This window comes from Setaria viridis, chromosome 3 (genome assembly GCF_005286985.2).
Source record: "Setaria viridis chromosome 3, Setaria_viridis_v4.0, whole genome shotgun sequence".
Classification (NCBI taxonomy): Eukaryota; Viridiplantae; Streptophyta; class Magnoliopsida; order Poales; family Poaceae; genus Setaria; species Setaria viridis.
This window is the reverse complement of record NC_048265.2, coordinates 27,586,468-27,604,021: the sequence shown is the minus strand read 5'-3', so window position 1 is coordinate 27,604,021 and position 17,554 is coordinate 27,586,468. Positions and strand designations below refer to the sequence as shown.

The 17,554-nt window shown below is 42.7% G+C and overlaps 1 protein-coding gene across 1 annotated transcript; it reads right to left on the bottom strand.

Annotated features, from left to right (window-relative positions):
• Nucleotides 1-9,690: 9,690 nt before the first annotated feature.
• Nucleotides 9,691-14,256, bottom strand: LOC117850735 (uncharacterized). The gene is made up of 7 exons (XM_034732595.2): nt 13,860-14,256; nt 13,393-13,434; nt 12,040-12,122; nt 11,786-11,887; nt 11,469-11,683; nt 10,596-10,690; nt 9,691-10,120 (listed from the first exon to the last, which is right to left on the bottom strand). The coding sequence occupies exons 1-7, from the start codon at nt 14,005-14,007 to the stop codon at nt 9,879-9,881; spliced, it is 927 nt and encodes a 308-aa protein (XP_034588486.1). The 5' UTR covers nt 14,008-14,256; the 3' UTR covers nt 9,691-9,878.
• Between the last annotated feature and the right edge of the window lie 3,298 nt (nt 14,257-17,554).

Below are 17,554 nucleotides of genomic sequence, written 5' to 3'. Positions count from 1 at the left end.
TGTGTGGTCACATCGCTAGCGGTGAGTGGCCGGGTGGTGTTGGCCACGGGCAGGCTACAACATGGTGGCCTTGGTGGTGGGCGCGTGCAGACGTGCGTGGCGTGCGGGCCGGGGTTGGCTGGAGGCGATCTTGCCGTGCGGAAGGGGAGATCAGCGTGTGCGCGGGTTGGGCAAGCGCCGGGGTTGACTCGTCTTGTCACCGGCGGTGACTAGCTGACGGTGCTGCGCCAAGCGAGCAGTGCCGCGTGGAGACGTCGCGTGCGTTGCGTGGGGTGATCGTGCTTCGGGCGCACGTGCATTCGCGTGGCGTGGATGGGCAGCAAGTTTGGTGCAGTTTTGCTTTAAAATTTTGAACAGAACTTCAAAAATTTCAAACATACTCAAAGCTAATATATTTGTTATATATTTTATATAAAGTAGTAGAGTATCTTAAATTTTTCACTCACATAAAATTTCGACAACTAATATATATTTTATATATTGAATAAATTATAATTTGCATATTTTTATAGTTGAAAAGTGAACAATTTTGATAGTGAGAGTTGGAAGGAGAGAAAAAATTATTTAAAACTTCACCCTAACTTCCTAAGAGGCTACTGTACACCATAACCTAGGTCGACTACGACCCAGCTAACTATCCCCTAGTAAGAGCAGCGGCATTGTGGCCTCAGACCGAGAGCAGCGGCATTGTGGCCTCAGACCGATGCTTCATTCTTCTCTCTCCTGTTGGAACATTGGTTTGTACACTGCAGCATGCGATGCCCGAATGAAAAAAGCAAGCACTGGGGGGTGTTTGTGATGAGGACATCACCTCTCCGGATGCACATGATACTCCGCTGGATATTCAAGGTCCAATCACTAGAGCTCGCGCACGACAATTGCATTTAGAGGTGAGATCGTTCCTAACCAATTCATTTTATGATTTTAAGAATAGATTGCTATTCAATGATTATATTTTGATTAGGAACAAAGGAGAGGACCAGGAGATGCATGGAGAGAGGCTTGGAGGCGTGGAGGACCAGCAAGGACATACAACTCGAGTTGGAGACCCAAGCCAAGTCGACTTCGAGTCCACCTCGGTGTCCAGGAGCAGCCCACAGTGATTTGGATGCCCAGACCGCATACGGACTCCGTTTTGGATGTTCTATATATGGTTGGAAAGTTTAGAAGATCTATTTTCCAATGGCACTGGTTCCATGCCTAAATTCATCCTGAGTCAACGGGAATCGTCGAAACAAGATGGCGTCCAGAATCTGTCCTGGCGCTGCGTCGCCTTATTTTGGCCTTTGGGCCGTGTATTGACATTGGGCCCATTAGGGGCGCGTCCAGGGGGTCGACCACGACCCTAACCCCTATATAACAGTAGCCGTCACCTTTGTTAGGTTTTGGGTTTTGCTTAGATTAATCTGTCAAGAACAGTTTCGCCGTCATCGGTTTGTAAAACCCCAACTCGTGAGCTTAATCATTCATCCGCAAATTTGGTTTGCATTCTTCCTTGTTCTTGCTTGTGTTCTTCGATTCGCAGGCAAGGATTAGCCTTCTTGGCAAGGTCGACCGTGCATCGCCGGTCGATAACCTGAGGAGACGTTGTGCTGCGATTGCGGGGTTCGGAACGTGTTGTTCGGAAGCCGGATCGATTTGCGTAGCGACTCCGCCCAAATCGTCGATTAACTGAACCTTTCGGAAGATCGGGACCCTAGTCCACATCAAGTGGTAATCAGAGCTTCAGGTATACCATCAGGTTCACCCTTACCCTAGTTAGATTTATTTTCGCATTCATCCTAGAGTCCACAGAAAAGCCAAAAAATTTTCCCCGTCCAAGACCGTGTCTAGCCTTTTGCATAATTCTCTTTCAGAGTCCGTAGTGTTGAGTTTGTGTCCTAGTTCATGTCATTGTTGCTGGTTTAGATCGTGTTTTAGTTCGGTTGTGTGATCCATACTCCGCTGCCATCATCCTCATCATCATCCCATCTTTTTCTCCCCACCCGATTCCATCTCGACCGCCACAAAACCCTACATCGGAGGGTCCTCCTTAAAACGGGCATAACTTTTCGCTCGGAACTCCGATTGAGGCGTTCTTTTTTTTCCCGGAAAGCTATCGAATTTTTGCACATAGGATTCACTGGCTTTGCCAGTCAAACCGAAATTAAAAAATTCAAAAAAAATTCAGAAGGGGATCGATTCGAGTTCCCAAGTTCCAGTATCGGTTTTGTGAAATGCTCGTGATTTTCTACCGATCACACCTTACATCGGATTGAGCTAATACTTTGTGGTGTTCCTATTTTTGTGCTCCTGGCTGAGAAAAAAAAATATCAAAAAAAAAAAAAGAAAAACAATTTGATTTTTACTAGTGCTAAAAGACGAAACAGCAGGAGGCACGTGGAGAGGAACCACTTGTTTGCTGATATTGTGCGGGATACTTGCTGATCTTGTATCATTGTTGTTCTTCATATCCATCCTTGTTCGTTATTTGTTGACACTACTGTTCTAAGGACACGGGTAGGCCAGCAACTAGGGACAAGTAGCTTTGGACATTTATTCAGCATTGCTATCTGCTAGTGAATTGTGTTCCACTCACATATCTTTGGCCTTCCTATAGCTCCACATATTACTTCTGTGCAGCACAGGTTCTTGAGCCTTGCAATCGCGGTCTACGCCTTTTAGGTATCCTTTGCCTTGCTGGTAAGAACCTTGTAAGAGCTTGGTAAGGTGTTTCCTTTTGCTGTGTTGTTTGATTTGAGAGACACCACCACACCTGTGTAGGAGATTATTAGGGTTAACCTTCACCGTTTGTTCCTATTTTCTATCTACAATGGCTGCAGATAACGATGGAGGCACTCCCAAGGACTTCAACGAGTGTGTCAGCCAAGGACAGTTGCAAGCTTTTATGGATGCCACACAGACCAGGATAACAGAGGTGGTCGCCAAGGCCGTCACCGACTCCATCAATGGACTCAGGCTTGCTGACATTTTTGGGGAGGTGAATGGACGGATAACCACAATAGCTGACAGGGTTGCTGCGTTGGAAGCCCGTCCACCACCACCACCACCACCACCAGCCGATGAAGATGTGGTGTATGATGGCCATGGTAACATAGACCAAGTAGCAACACGAGAGGTACGTATACGACGACGTGTTCGTGTGAACGCAGGTGCTAATCGTGCTCCCGATGACCCTTATGCTAAGATCAAATTTACTATACCTTCATTCTCTGGACATTATGATGCTGAGGGATATCTTGATTGGGAGATGACGGTTGAACAAAAATTTAGTGCCCACCTTGTGCCTGAGCAACATAGAGTTCGACAAGCCACTAGTGAGTTTAAAGATTTTGCTATCATTTGGTGGACTGGATTAGTTGCTGCGGGTGTTGCACCTACTACTTGGGAACAACTTAAGGTTGCTATGCGTGATAGATTTGTTCCACCTTCTTACCATAGAGAACTGCGTAAGAATTTGATGCGCTTAGATCAGGGAGATAAATCTGTTCAGGAATATTTTGGTGAGCTTCAGAAGGGTTTGATGCGTTGTGGCATAGTTGAGGACAATGAGGATGCTATTTGCCGTTTTTATTCCGGTTTGCGGCGCGAAATTCAGGACATAGTTGATTATAAGGATTTTAACTCTGTCAACCAGTTGTTTCAGTTGGCTATGTTTGCAGAAAAGGAATTGCAGGGGCGTGAGTTGCAGGGCAAGAGCAAGGTTGGTAACTCATACCAGCGTATGACACCATCTTTGGGGCTGACCAAGTCCTCCTCTTTTCGCGCACCCCCACCAGCGAGCACACGACCAGCAGACTCTGGAGTTTCTACAACGCCAAGACCAACGCCTGTACGACCTTCGGGTTCAGGTAAAAATTCTTTGCAGGTTCCTGCACAAAGTGCATCCTCCGTTACTTCGACGGGACGCACGACTGCCCTTCAGTGTCACCGCTGCAAGGGATTTGGCCACGTGCAGAAGGAATGCCCAAGTCAGCGGGCATACATTGCTACAGAAGATGGAGGTTACATCAGCACCTCTGACATTGAAGATGATGTTGATGAAGAGATCGCTGCCGAGGACATCGAGGGACATGTCCTTCGTGGTGCGGATACTTCAGCCTACATGAACATTATTGTTCAGCATGTGCTCAGCACGCAAATTCAGCAGCCGGAGAGTCTACAGCGCCACAACTTGTTCCAGACTTTCTTCGTCATCAAGAACCGTCGTGCACGTGTGATTATTGATGGAGGGAGCTGCAACAACTTGGTGAGTTCAGATTTGGTCAAGAAGCTTGGCTTGTCCACACGACCGCATCCACATCCATACCATATTCAGTGGTTAAATGACTCTGGCAAAGCTAAGGTAACACAAACTTGCAGAGTTTCTTTTTCCATTGGTGCTTATGCTGATTTTGTTGATTGTGATGTGGTACCTATGCAAGCTTGTTCACTTCTGTTGGGTCGTCCTTGGGAACATGATAATGACGCTACACACCATGGTAGAAGTAATAAATACACCTTAATGTATAAAGGACAAAAAATTACTTTGGTACCTTTGACCCCTGTTGAAATTATGCAAGCTGATAAGGAACGTGCTGCTACTTTGAACAATGATAATTCTAAACATCAGCAAGTTGCTAATTCTGTTTCTCCACCTGAAAAGGGGATTAAATTAAAGGGGGGAGTTATGCTTGCAACAAAATGTGATCTTGCTGAAATTTCTGATGATGATGTTTGCTATGCGTTGATATGCAAACGAGCTTTGTTCTCTCTTGATGATATTGCTAGCTCTTTGCCTCCTGCTATCACTAACATTTTGCAGGAGTATGAGGATATTTTTCCAGCTGAGATACCCCTGGGGCTGCCACCTTTGAGAGGAATAGAGCATCAAATCGATTTGATCCCGGGAGCCACTTTGCCAAACCGTGCTGCTTACAGAACCAATCCCGAGGAGACTAAGGAAATACAGCGACAAGTCCAAGACCTTTTGGACCGCGGGTATGTACGTGAAAGCCTTAGTCCTTGTGCTGTTCCTGTGCTTTTGGTACCAAAGAAAAACGGTACTTGGCGTATGTGTGTTGATTGTAGAGCCATCAATAATATTACCATTCGATATCGACATCCTATTCCTAGGTTAGACGACATGCTTGATGAGTTGTGTGGTTCTATAATTTTCACAAAGATTGACTTGCGTAGTGGTTACCACCAAATAAGAATGAAACTTGGAGATGAATGGAAAACAGCTTTTAAGACCAAATTCGGGTTGTATGAGTGGTTAGTCATGCCTTTTGGTTTAACTAATGCACCGAGTACTTTCATGCGTTTGATGAATGAGGTTTTGAGGGCTTTTATTGGTCGATTTGTGGTGGTTTACTTTGATGATATATTAATTTACAGCAAGTCTTTGGATGAACATAGGGAGCATTTGCGTGCTGTTTTTGAGGCTTTGAGAGATGCACATTTGTTTGCTAACCTTGAGAAGTGCATCTTTTGCACCGATAGAGTTTCGTTCCTTGGATATGTTGTTACTCCACAGGGAATTGAGGTGGATGGAACGAAAATTGAAGCCATTGAGAGCTGGCCGCTGCCCCAAAGCATCACACAGGTGAGGAGTTTTCTTGGTCTTGCAGGTTTCTATCGCCGCTTCGTCAAAGATTTCAGCACCATTGCTGCGCCATTACACGAGTTGACGAAGAAAGGTGTGGTGTTTCGTTGGGGAAAAGCACAGGACGAGTCCTTTGCCACTTTGAAGGCCAAGCTTACGCGTGCGCCATTGCTGCAACTTCCAAACTTTGGTAAGACCTTTGAGCTTGAATGTGATGCTAGTGGAGTTGGCATTGGTGGTGTTTTGATGCAAGATGGTAAACCCGTTGCATACTTTAGCGAGAAATTGCATGGTCCTGTTCTGAATTACTCTACGTATGATAAGGAATTGTATGCTCTTGTACGTTCCTTACAAACGTGGCGTCATTATTTGTGGCCTAAGGAATTTGTTATTCATTCTGATCATGAATCGCTTAAGTATCTTCGTTCTCAAAACAATCTGAACCGTAGACATGCTAAATGGGTTGAATTTATTGAATCTTTTCCTTATATCATCAAACATAAGAAAGGGAAGGACAATGTGATTGCTGATGCTTTATCTAGAAGATATACTTTGCTGTCCCAACTTGATTGTCGTCTTTTTGGACTTGAATCAATTAAGGAACAATATGCGCTTGACCCTGACTTTAAGGATGTGTTGCTCAATTGTAAAGAGGGACGTACATGGAATAAGTTTGTGATCAATGATGGCTTTGTGTTTAGAGCTAACCGCCTATGCATTCCAGTTGGTTCCGTTCGTCTTTTGTTGATGCAGGAAGCACATGGAGGAGGATTGATGGGGCATTTTGGTGCCAAGAAGACGGTGGACGCTTTGGCCTCACATTTCTTTTGGCCACAAATGAGGAGAGACGTTGAGAGGTTCGTTGCTCGCTGCACAACATGTCAAAAAGCTAAGTCTCGTTTGAATCCACATGGTTTATACATGCCACTACCTGTTCCTTCTATTCCTTGGGCGGATATTTCTATGGACTTTGTGTTGGGATTGCCTAGGACTAAGAGGGGGAGGGATAGCATTTTTGTTGTTGTGGATCGTTTTTCAAAGATGGCACATTTTATACCATGTCATAAAAGTGATGATGCTGTTCATATTGCTGACCTCTTTTTCAAAGAGATTGTACGTTTGCATGGTATGCCTTCTACTATTGTTTCAGATCGCGATGCAAAATTTTTGAGTCACTTTTGGCGTACTTTGTGGAACAAGTTGGGTACAAAATTATTATTTTCTACCACTTGTCATCCACAAACTGATGGGCAAACAGAGGTGGTGAACCGCACTTTAGGCACCATGTTGAGGGCTGTTTTGAAGAAAAATTTGAAGATGTGGGAAGAATGTTTGCCTCATGTGGAGTTTGCATACAATTGGGCAACACATTCCACCACAAAAGTAAGTCCTTTTCAGGTAGTGTATGGATTCAACCCCCGTGCTCCTATTGATATTTTGCCTTTGCCTACTAGTGAGAGGATTCATACGGATGCCAAAGAACGCGCTGATTTTATTTTGCAAATGCATGAAACAACTAAGCACAACATTGAAAAAATGAATGAAAAGTATCGAATTGCTGGTAGTAAAGGTAGAAAGGAAGTTAAACTTGAACCGGGTGATCTAGTCTGGTTGCACCTACGAAAGGATAGATTTCCAGATTTGAGAAAGTCTAAGTTGATGCCTAGAGCTGATGGTCCTTTCAAGATAATTGAGAAGATTAATGATAATGCATACAAACTTGAGTTGCCTCTCGAGTTCGGGGTTAGTCCTACCTTTAACATTTCAGATTTGAGGCCTTACTTGGGAGCAGACGATGAGCTTGAGTCGAGGACGACTCCATTTCAAGCGGGGGAGGATGATGAGGACATCACCTCTCCGGATGCACATGATACTCCGCTGGATATTCAAGGTCCAATCACTAGAGCTCGCGCACGACAATTGCATTTAGAGGTGAGATCGTTCCTAACCAATTCATTTTATGATTTTAAGAATAGATTGCTATTCAATGATTATATTTTGATTAGGAACAAAGGAGAGGACCAGGAGATGCATGGAGAGAGGCTTGGAGGCGTGGAGGACCAGCAAGGACATACAACTCGAGTTGGAGACCCAAGCCAAGTCGACTTCGAGTCCACCTCGGTGTCCAGGAGCAGCCCACAGTGATTTGGATGCCCAGACCGCATACGGACTCCGTTTTGGATGTTCTATATATGGTTGGAAAGTTTAGAAGATCTATTTTCCAATGGCACTGGTTCCATGCCTAAATTCATCCTGAGTCAACGGGAATCGTCGAAACAAGATGGCGTCCAGAATCTGTCCTGGCGCTGCGTCGCCTTATTTTGGCCTTTGGGCCGTGTATTGACATTGGGCCCATTAGGGGCGCGTCCAGGGGGTCGACCACGACCCTAACCCCTATATAACAGTAGCCGTCACCTTTGTTAGGTTTTGGGTTTTGCTTAGATTAATCTGTCAAGAACAGTTTCGCCGTCATCGGTTTGTAAAACCCCAACTCGTGAGCTTAATCATTCATCCGCAAATTTGGTTTGCATTCTTCCTTGTTCTTGCTTGTGTTCTTCGATTCGCAGGCAAGGATTAGCCTTCTTGGCAAGGTCGACCGTGCATCGCCGGTCGATAACCTGAGGAGACGTTGTGCTGCGATTGCGGGGTTCGGAACGTGTTGTTCGGAAGCCGGATCGATTTGCGTAGCGACTCCGCCCAAATCGTCGATTAACTGAACCTTTCGGAAGATCGGGACCCTAGTCCACATCAGTTTGTTCCTCTAGGGGGTGTTTGTTCCCTTTGCTTATTTTTAGCACGTGTCACATCGAATGTTTAGATACTAATTAGGAGTATTAAACTTAGACTATTTACAGAACTCATTACATAAGTGGAGGCTAAACGGCGAGACGAATCTATTAAGCCTAATTAATCCATCATTAGCAAATGTTTACTGTAGCAACACATTGTCAAATCATGGACTAATTAGGTTTAATAGATTCGTCTCGCCGTTTAGCCTCCACTTATGTAATGAATTTTGTAAATAGTCTACGTTTAATACTTCTAATTAGTATCTAAACATTCGATGTGACGGGTGCTTAAAAATAAGTTAGGGAACCAAACCAGGCCTAATCCCTCATAAAATTTCTGTCACATCGAATGTTTAGATACTAATTAGGAGTATTAAATATAGACTAATTACAAAACCAATTGCACAGATGGAGACTAATTTACAAGATGAATCTATTAAGCCTAATTAGTTCATGATTTGACAATGTGATGCTACAGTAAACATGTGCTAATAATGGATTAATTAGGCTTAGATTCGTCTCGTGAATTAGCCTCCATCTATGTAATTAGTTTTATAATTAGCTATTTAGTCCTCCTAATTAGCCTTCACATATTCGATGTGATATAAATTTTAGAAGGTTACCTCAATGCTCAATGACTAAAATATATTATCCATCACTGGCTGTCTGCTGTTCCCTTGCTTTGCATGTTGGCAGTGGGAAGGAAAGATATTATTTTTGCTTCTTTAAAATTTCTAAGGGGCCCTACTTGATCCATGCGGACACTGTGGCAAAAGAAAGAGACGAGGCAGCGGTGGTGATGTGATGTTTTGGAGCATCGATGTTGTACGGGGCACTGTGGCTGCTCTAAGGGAGCACAAATCAAGTACAGATGCTGCCATTATTTTGTTTTTGTTTTTTGGTGCCACCAAGATTTGAACACTCATTGTTGATGTCTCCCTCAAATGGGGAGCTTACGACTATGCTGCATGAGTTTTGAGTATGGTTTTGTTAAGGACATGACAAACATCATAATTCAAACATCACGGTTATCCAATAGCAAGAAATTACTGTCAAGTTTGAATCTTAGATTTAATACACAACAACTTGCAAACGGTGAAATTATTTACCAAGGTCAGAACTTTGATAATATTGCAGGACCACAAATGTAGTAGAGAGCAAAGTGAAAACCTTGATTTTTTTTCATTACATCAGTGAATTTACTTCAAGATCTCACCATTGTCATAGAGAACATGTAAAGATACAGTTATATACATGAAAATCTCAAGAACGGTATAAAGAATATGTGAACCAAAAAAAGATAGCAAGCAGAGGTAACAGAATAACTCCATTGCCTGGAACAAGCCTCATGACAAGGGCTGCACATGTTAATGGTCTTGTTTTGTTGAATGGCATGACAAAAGAAACCCGGAGATGGGCTCAAGGGCTGTTGTTGCATAATGGAAATAAGGATGGGAAATAAGAACAACAAACAAAATCTCATAACAAGAACATACCAACAACTATGAAGCTGTCTCAGCTAAACGAACTGAGCGTGGAAGCAAAAACTCAGCAAAAATGGGAAAGTGTGAGGATGGATAAACACCGTCTATGTTATCATTTATGACCTCACAAAGTGCTGGTACGAGTGGGCGCCCTCTAAATAGGATCCAGTCAATATGCAAGTCCTGTGTCTGTCGATCCCAGCACAAGCAAAGAGCTCTAAATATTAATTTGAGAAATTCTACCGCGCCTTGTTTCTCCCCTGCAACAAAATATTTGTTTGATAAGATTGCTAAAAACACATACTAGGATGAGCAAATAGGAAAAATGGCAGGTATAATTAACAAGATAAGTAGATGTAATGAACAAATATCAATACATCCATGGAGCATAATTAGCACAAAAAATCATTACACAGATAAAAAATAATGCAGAATAGTGAAACATTGAACTGTTTTAGAAAGGTGATTAGATAAAGGCTACACGACAAAAACTTGATGTATCTCAATATGAAATTGAATAAACCAAGTCATTTTCCTTTCAATTCCTGGTTTCATTTTTGGATGATAAATGTGAATTTTCCAAAATAAAAAGTTGCTGAAAATTTGAAGTAATGTGTAAGCAGAGTAATATTTATTTAACGTGACATTCTTTCTGCCATCTAATTGTGCAGTGATCCACATAATGGTACAACGGGAACTGCAAAAAAGGACCTAAAATGAAGCATCAGGGGGCACCTTTAAATCCATGATATGTGTGTATTAATGAAACATTTTTTCGCACCCGAGCATTTGGCCAAGCATCTCGCATATCACCCACAACACCATGTTCTCTGTATTATTGACACCACAAAGGACTGTGTCAAAAAACACAATGAAGGAAATTGCCCAGTAAATTCACTGAAACACAGATACATATATACTAAAGAAACATAATATTAGCAAACAATAATCAGAGGCACCTCTGTAGAAACATTAATACTCCGTTGCCAAATAGATATCTTTTGAAAATGAGTGCCATCAATGTTTATAAAACTTTGACCACGGATATATATTGAAGTAGTCAGATTGAACACATAAAAAGGATATAAGTTTATTATGAAAATACCATTCGAATGGTTAGATTCTCAGTAACTTCTAATGAGAAGTACTTAGAAAAAGTAATGATCAAAGATGCATTTTCCAAAAGAGTCAATGCACTCCATGCAAAAATTTTCAAACTATGTAAGTTCTCATATTTAAAAAGGAACATTATTTCTTAAGTTTCAAATGCTTACAATATCATGTACCTTGGACTTCAGAAACAAAAAGGTGTAAATCTTTTCAAAAAGTGCATTTTGTCCATTTTTAAAAAGTGTTAAAAAAATACCATAAAAGAGGTGCACTAAATCTCAATGGTATGTACACAGGAAGCTAAAAGTCAGTGGTGGATCTGATGCAAAATTTTATTGCAAGCTAGTGGCGCAATTGTTAACTACAGGTAGAAGGTTGTGCTTGTGCTGGTGGCATGTTAACTTCGACAAAATTGATTGCAGACCACATATGCTGTGATTATATGGGAAATGACATGCTAACTTGGACAAAATTTATAATCCTCCACCAAGCTATTACCTGGATCTGCCAAGCAAAAACCGCCCGGTCATAGATTCCTTCTGCGTGTTGAAGCCTCCACAATAGATAACAGGCAAATTGGGAGGCAAGGATGCTATATGTTGCCATGTAAGCAACGCACTTCTTCGTCGAGCACGAGGGCTAACTTCATCAAGATTTGTATTTACGATCTGGAAGCTGAATCCAGGTGGTTCTACTCTTTTGAGTTGAAATGTGTGTACATCATGTTAAGGCAACAGACACTCTTCATTATAACCAAGATACTAAGAAAATGATAGAACGTTGAAGCACAAGAAGAGCATCACACCAAAGGATATTGCCCATGTTGCAATGCAGGGTGCAGTTGCTCCCCATGAAATGCTTCCTGGCACTGATGGTGATTCTGATAACCAAAATGTGCCACCTTCAGTAAGCTCCACCTTCAACAAATGCATGGAAGTTCAGCTCATCTAGGTGTATAAATTATTATTTACTTCAACATCATAATAATAAAAGCAAGATGGATATGTTTTGAAGTGAATGAGATAATTAACAAGTACTGTACAGAAATGATTAGGCAGAAATGGCAAACCTTCTCTTTTTCATAAAATATTGTGCAGTATTCATCAGCGGTGTCCTGTGAGCCTTTTCTTGAGATGCCAAACTGTTCATAACCTAGATGAGTGCAAAGGCTTAGTCATTCGACTTCTCGACACATATTGATCAGGGAACATTGTATACCTCAGAAACTCATATCTGTGTTGAACAGGGTGTAAACTGGACTTCTTGTTTATAGATCAGAGAGAACACATGACTCTTTTTTGTGTGCAACAATAGATTGTGGGCAGGGAAAAGTACTTATACAGATTTGGATACCAAGGATTGTGCCTAACTGACTATTCATAAGGTACCCTTGGGTACTCCAAAGGATTTTGTACATGCCGATGAGCAATCCAAATGCCTGAAACGTAATCCTCCTTTTCCAATTATTAAACTCTTTTTTAGTGCATCTTCTTAGGTTTCATATCTATCCTAGGCCAACTTGCTTGAGACTAGTTGCCATTTCTGTAATTATAACTTATAAATTGGTAGTCGATAGCCAATGCAGCGCTACTAGTCATACTAGACATCAAGAATTATGTACTCATGTTATTCAAATACTCGTTTGTGTGTAACTGTTTTAACTGATGGCAGCCTATTTATACTTGGTCCTTGTTCCACGCAAGCTCTATATGGTTCACAGTAAGTTTTTAGGTTCCTCTATAATGGAGAAGACACAGTGCGACTGGACCAGAGAATGAAATTGCATTATAAGGTGGCAATTGAACAGACCAAGCAAGTTCAAATTGACGTAACATGAAACCTATTAGTGCAAAAGCCCCATGGAGAGCGACAAAGGTCCACAGATCACTTAATTGATACCAACGAGTAAAATCCCCCTATGCTTCTGGGGCCCATAGTAGAAACAAAGAGCCATAAGGCCTTTGAAACATTGTGTGACCGTAATTTTTTCTGAACTACAAATTTGGTTTTGTTGAGAACCTGCATGCCTACTACCTTAATTTAAAACAATGTACCACAGATTAAGTGACATTTACTAACAATTTGATCGATTAGTTATTGCTATATAGTTGGTTGATGAATTTGTTGTAGATTCCACAGGTTATAAATAGAGCTAAAAGGTTGATATCAGGGACTACTAAGATATATTCGTTTCTATAAATCAATCCAGGGAGACATTTAGCCCACTTTTTTTTTCTTGTGATAGTTTATCGCCCATAGCTTGAAAAAAAATAGGAAGACTTTCTGAAAACAAAGATAACACGAGTACTATGATAATCGAACTATCGAAGTTATATTATGCATAAAGTGCATTACTATCATCAAACAGAAATCAAGTTAACGTACAAGAAGAGCTGATAACACTGAAGTGCACAAATTTTACCAGGCAAGCACTGTTGTAGGTAGTCCAACTGCCATCTCAAGCCTGCATGCCAAACCCGCTATTTTCAGCCAAAATTAGAAAAGCATGCAGGAATGGAGCTTGCATTGAAGAACTAAAATCCCACCAATAGGGCCAAACAACTGCTAGCATTGCCCAATCCAAGCACCACACCTCTTGGCCAAATGGGGAAAAAAGGAAAGGAAAAACCTAGCTCAGACTGTCATCATGTTCAGTCAAAAAAAAAATTCAAAGATCCCACAATGCCGGCTTATATATTAATAGGAAGGATCAAGTTCAGTTAATCAGTTCCATCCCTAGTCTGCAGCAGCACTACTTATTTCTAACAAGAAAATGCATCAAATCGGCATCTAGTTGTGCTTCTGAACCAAATCAGTTGAATACAAGAGATGCGATAGCCCATGTTCCCAAGTTCCTTTAGCTGAATCGCGTGTATCATCACCGCTCACCTTGCTGTGTGCAGAGGATGGTGGGGGAGTAGCTGGTGATGACGCTGACGCAGATGTCCCGTCGCTTCTCCCAGGTGTTGGGGCTCTCGCTCGGCTGCTCCCCTTCGTGCAGGTTCAGCGTCATCACCGTGATCGACAGGCTAGTCATCCCCTCTTCTCTCGCTTCGTCCCACCGCCGCTGCTACAGATTTCCACGGCGCTGTGCTGTTCCCTGGGCTCCCGTAAGAGGAGCAGGCGGGTGCTGCCTGGCGCCAGCGGTTATCGGAGGCGGCTAGCGAGTAGATCGCCGGCGATCTGCAGAGCAGGTGAAGATTTGGTTGGGGGTGGGGGGGCGGAGGCGTGACCTTTGGACTGCTGCCTGTCTGATTCTTTTGCCTTTTTCCCTTTTATTGTCGGGATTTTTCTTTTTAGTCTGAGAACTGGCTCCGTATGAACGCGTTCCTGCGCAAATCCCGTTCGACTGTTTCCTGTCAACTTTCCAACGTCTGATCTCGTTGCACAGTTACTCAGATTTAGAACTTAGACATTAATCTCGTGCACTGCTGAAGATGCTCTAACTGTGCATGCTGTGTGTCAATTCTTCTCTCGTCTGGTGAACGTCCGTCAGCAAAATTGCTGAAGTGGTATGGATTTTAATGCAAATGAAACTTCTATAAAACTTTCCATTAAAATTAGCCTAAATTATGAATAAATGGTAGTACTAGATATTAGGATGGTGGTAATAAAATCTATGTAGCCGAATGCAAATGTTTGATCAAGTTTTATCAAATTTTTGGATTCAAAACACTGTTAAAGTTTCACCCACATGTAAAATAAGAGAAATTTCAAGTGAATTTATTGATATTTTTAAACTTTTTGATGGTTGATGTTAATTCAATTTGCAAAATATAAGTTGCAATATTGTTGACACCAGATTTTGACCAGGGTCAATAACTAAGTATAGGACTTCGAATGTTGATGGAAGCTAAACTATTTGAGACAAGTACGGATGTCTCCGCAAAATAAGGGAAAACGTGGAGATTTATTTTTAAATATTTTTAGAATAAATTGTAATGGATCATGAGTTATGACCGTTAGGACTTCTTTGTGGCATAGGATCTAAATATACAACCTTTTTCTAGCCCAGCGCCACGAAATCCTAGGAGTAGTTTTAGAATAGTTTTCGGCGAGTTCATTCAAGTAAGCAGGGCTAGCGTAATCTCCAACGAGCTTGTAAGTCCTGTCATTATCGACTTCTGTGTTGTTTTCCATATCAAAACTTTCTCGATTAAGTTCGATATCATGATTTGCCTAATACAAAGCTAGTTTATCGTGTTTAATACAACTCTCACTAGCGAAGAAGTCGACAACTCGTGGAACATTGAACACTTGTATCGATTCTACCCATAATCTACATACTTATGTAAACTGACCATCGGCCATAGCTGTACAGTTACAATTTAAATAAAGCAAAGTAATTTCTTGTTGCACAAGACTAGTCTCTGCCAACTCGCAACTTGTACCCACAAGTTCGCACACTTATTTTTCGGGTTATTCAACTTGTTAGATAGTAGCAACTTGCGCAAAAGCAAGCCTGCACGCACAAATCTTTACCTAGACAAAGTTGTCTAGCGACAGCTTGTAATAACAAGTTTGCAAGTTTCGAGTCTTCGGAGCACAACACCCAAACAACATGGAGAGGTTGCGATGGTAGGCTCTAGAACATGAAGTCTCGAAGACTCTACTCGCCTAAAGAATTTGACTACCTAGATAAATGAGTACTGGAGCTCCACAAAGAGGAGTCACATCCTAAAGGTACTCTACGTAGTGTATTTGAAGAGGCTCCCAGTAGCAGCCTTGTGCGCGGACACTCAAGACTACCACATGAGCAAACAACTAGGTAGTCCGTGAGATGCACTAAACCGAAGAAATTCAAACAAAGTCGACAAGCACACAAAAATTGCGACCAGACTTCCAATAATTTGCATTAACATAACTTGTTTATATTACAAGCAATTGTTTTTCCAGATTATTCAAGGTCTATCTGACCAGCTACTTCTTGAGCAACGGGAGCCATCTCCTCCAAGTACTGCTGGAATTGCTCATCTGAGTAGTCCTCGGCAATGCCTTCTGCCACGGGAGCCAAGTTGGCTTGTGGGTAGAACGACTTGACCATTACCAGCAGGTGCTTGGAGACGAACTCTGTAGTCTTCTTCACGTAGCTGGTGAACTTTCATGTCATCGGTCCCTCCTACAGCTTGAACTGATACTGAGTAGCATCGGAGCCATTGAACTGGGTCCTGGTTGCCATCGTATTTGAGATGCCCAGAGGTTTGAATTTCTCAGGCAAAATAGTGGAAAGCTATCGTTGTTGTCGCCCTTGAAGTCGGCTTCGAGTTCACGCTTACGATGCCGTCCTTCGATGATATTACAAGCATCACAGTTGATATTTATCACATCTCAAAGATCTCTCATGGTACACGCGGGCTAAGGATCGACTCTGTGGTGGCGACGGCCTCCCACAAAAGGTGTCCGACTACCCTCGGGCGCATCCCTATTTTGTCTGGCACTTTCGAGCTGTCGAGCTGAAGGAGCTGCAGGGCCTCTGTAGCTACTGCCGTGTTGACTTTGCTGGGACGGAGTACGTGATACTGAGGCAATCGGATTTTGCCTGTCGAATTGTTCGTTGGCATGTTTCGCCAGAGTTGCCAACTGTCTGGTATATTTATCCTGTGGCCTGGTGTGAGTCATGAGATCAATGGAAGCAATGGTGGCGAGAGGCGTACGCTATTGCCATGTTTGGATTGCCCCGAAGGCATTGTCTAAATTCACAATCGGGAGCCTCTCTGCCAGCCGGTGGTGACGATCCGCTCTTGCTACGTTCCTTGCTCATAACTGGGTTCTCTAAGCGTCGGTCTCCTCCCCAACGACATTGGCGGTGAGTACGTCCAGCGAGACATTATCTTGGTGACGCTCGTGTCAAGGATTCCTCTCTGGTTGCTCGGTGTCCTCCATATCTTACGCTGTGATAAGGGCAAAGAGTTCTCTGTCTAGAGAGTGGCTTCCAGAACTTCAGGTAATGATTTCTGTAGAGCCGTTGCCTTCACGGATAGGAGACAAGGGTGCTCCCTCCTGGTACAGGAGAATGTCGAGGTAGGCAATGAAGCGTGACTCGTTGTCCTAGGCAAGGGGCTGATGGCCTCATGCCAGGCCAATAAACAAACCTGCCTTGAGGGTTAAAGTGTTCCCACAAGGCCCTACTACGGAACTATTAATGGTGTCTACTCGTCAAAGTCCAAGTAGTGATCCTAGTCGTGATCCTCAATCGCAACCGAGTTGGATTGCAATCTAGGCAAGGTGGATAGGTAGATGGAAGCCGTGTTACGCAGTCCAAACGGGAATTGGCTTGGAATTTAACATAATTCGCACAATGGCTGGAACACCAGCTCGTGAGAAACAACCCAAGTAGATGTAGAGCTCGAGTTGTACTCGGACTCGCTTCTTGTTAGATCAAAAAATTCATTGCATCTCTTCACGAATTCCTCCAAAGACTAGGAATGATGATTGATGCCGTAGAGCTTCTCCTCCGAGGCCTCCGCGATGTGGCGGTGAAAACCTCAAGCGCTGTTTGCGACACAACCCAGGAGCCAAAGATGAACGTCGCACCTGCTTCAAACGCGACTGTGGGCTTGATGATGCCTTGGGCTTTCAAACTC

Coding starts and splice junctions, on each gene's coding strand:
- LOC117850735 (XM_034732595.2), bottom strand. CDS start 14,007: ATGACTAGCCTGTCGATCACGGTGATGACGCTGAACCTGCACGAAGGG. Junction 12,123..13,392: donor CCTACAACAGTGCTTGCCTG/GTAAAATTTGTG, acceptor GCACTCATCTAG/GTTATGAACAGTTTGGCATC. Junction 11,888..12,039: donor TATTTTATGAAAAAGAGAAG/GTTTGCCATTTC, acceptor CATTTGTTGAAG/GTGGAGCTTACTGAAGGTGG.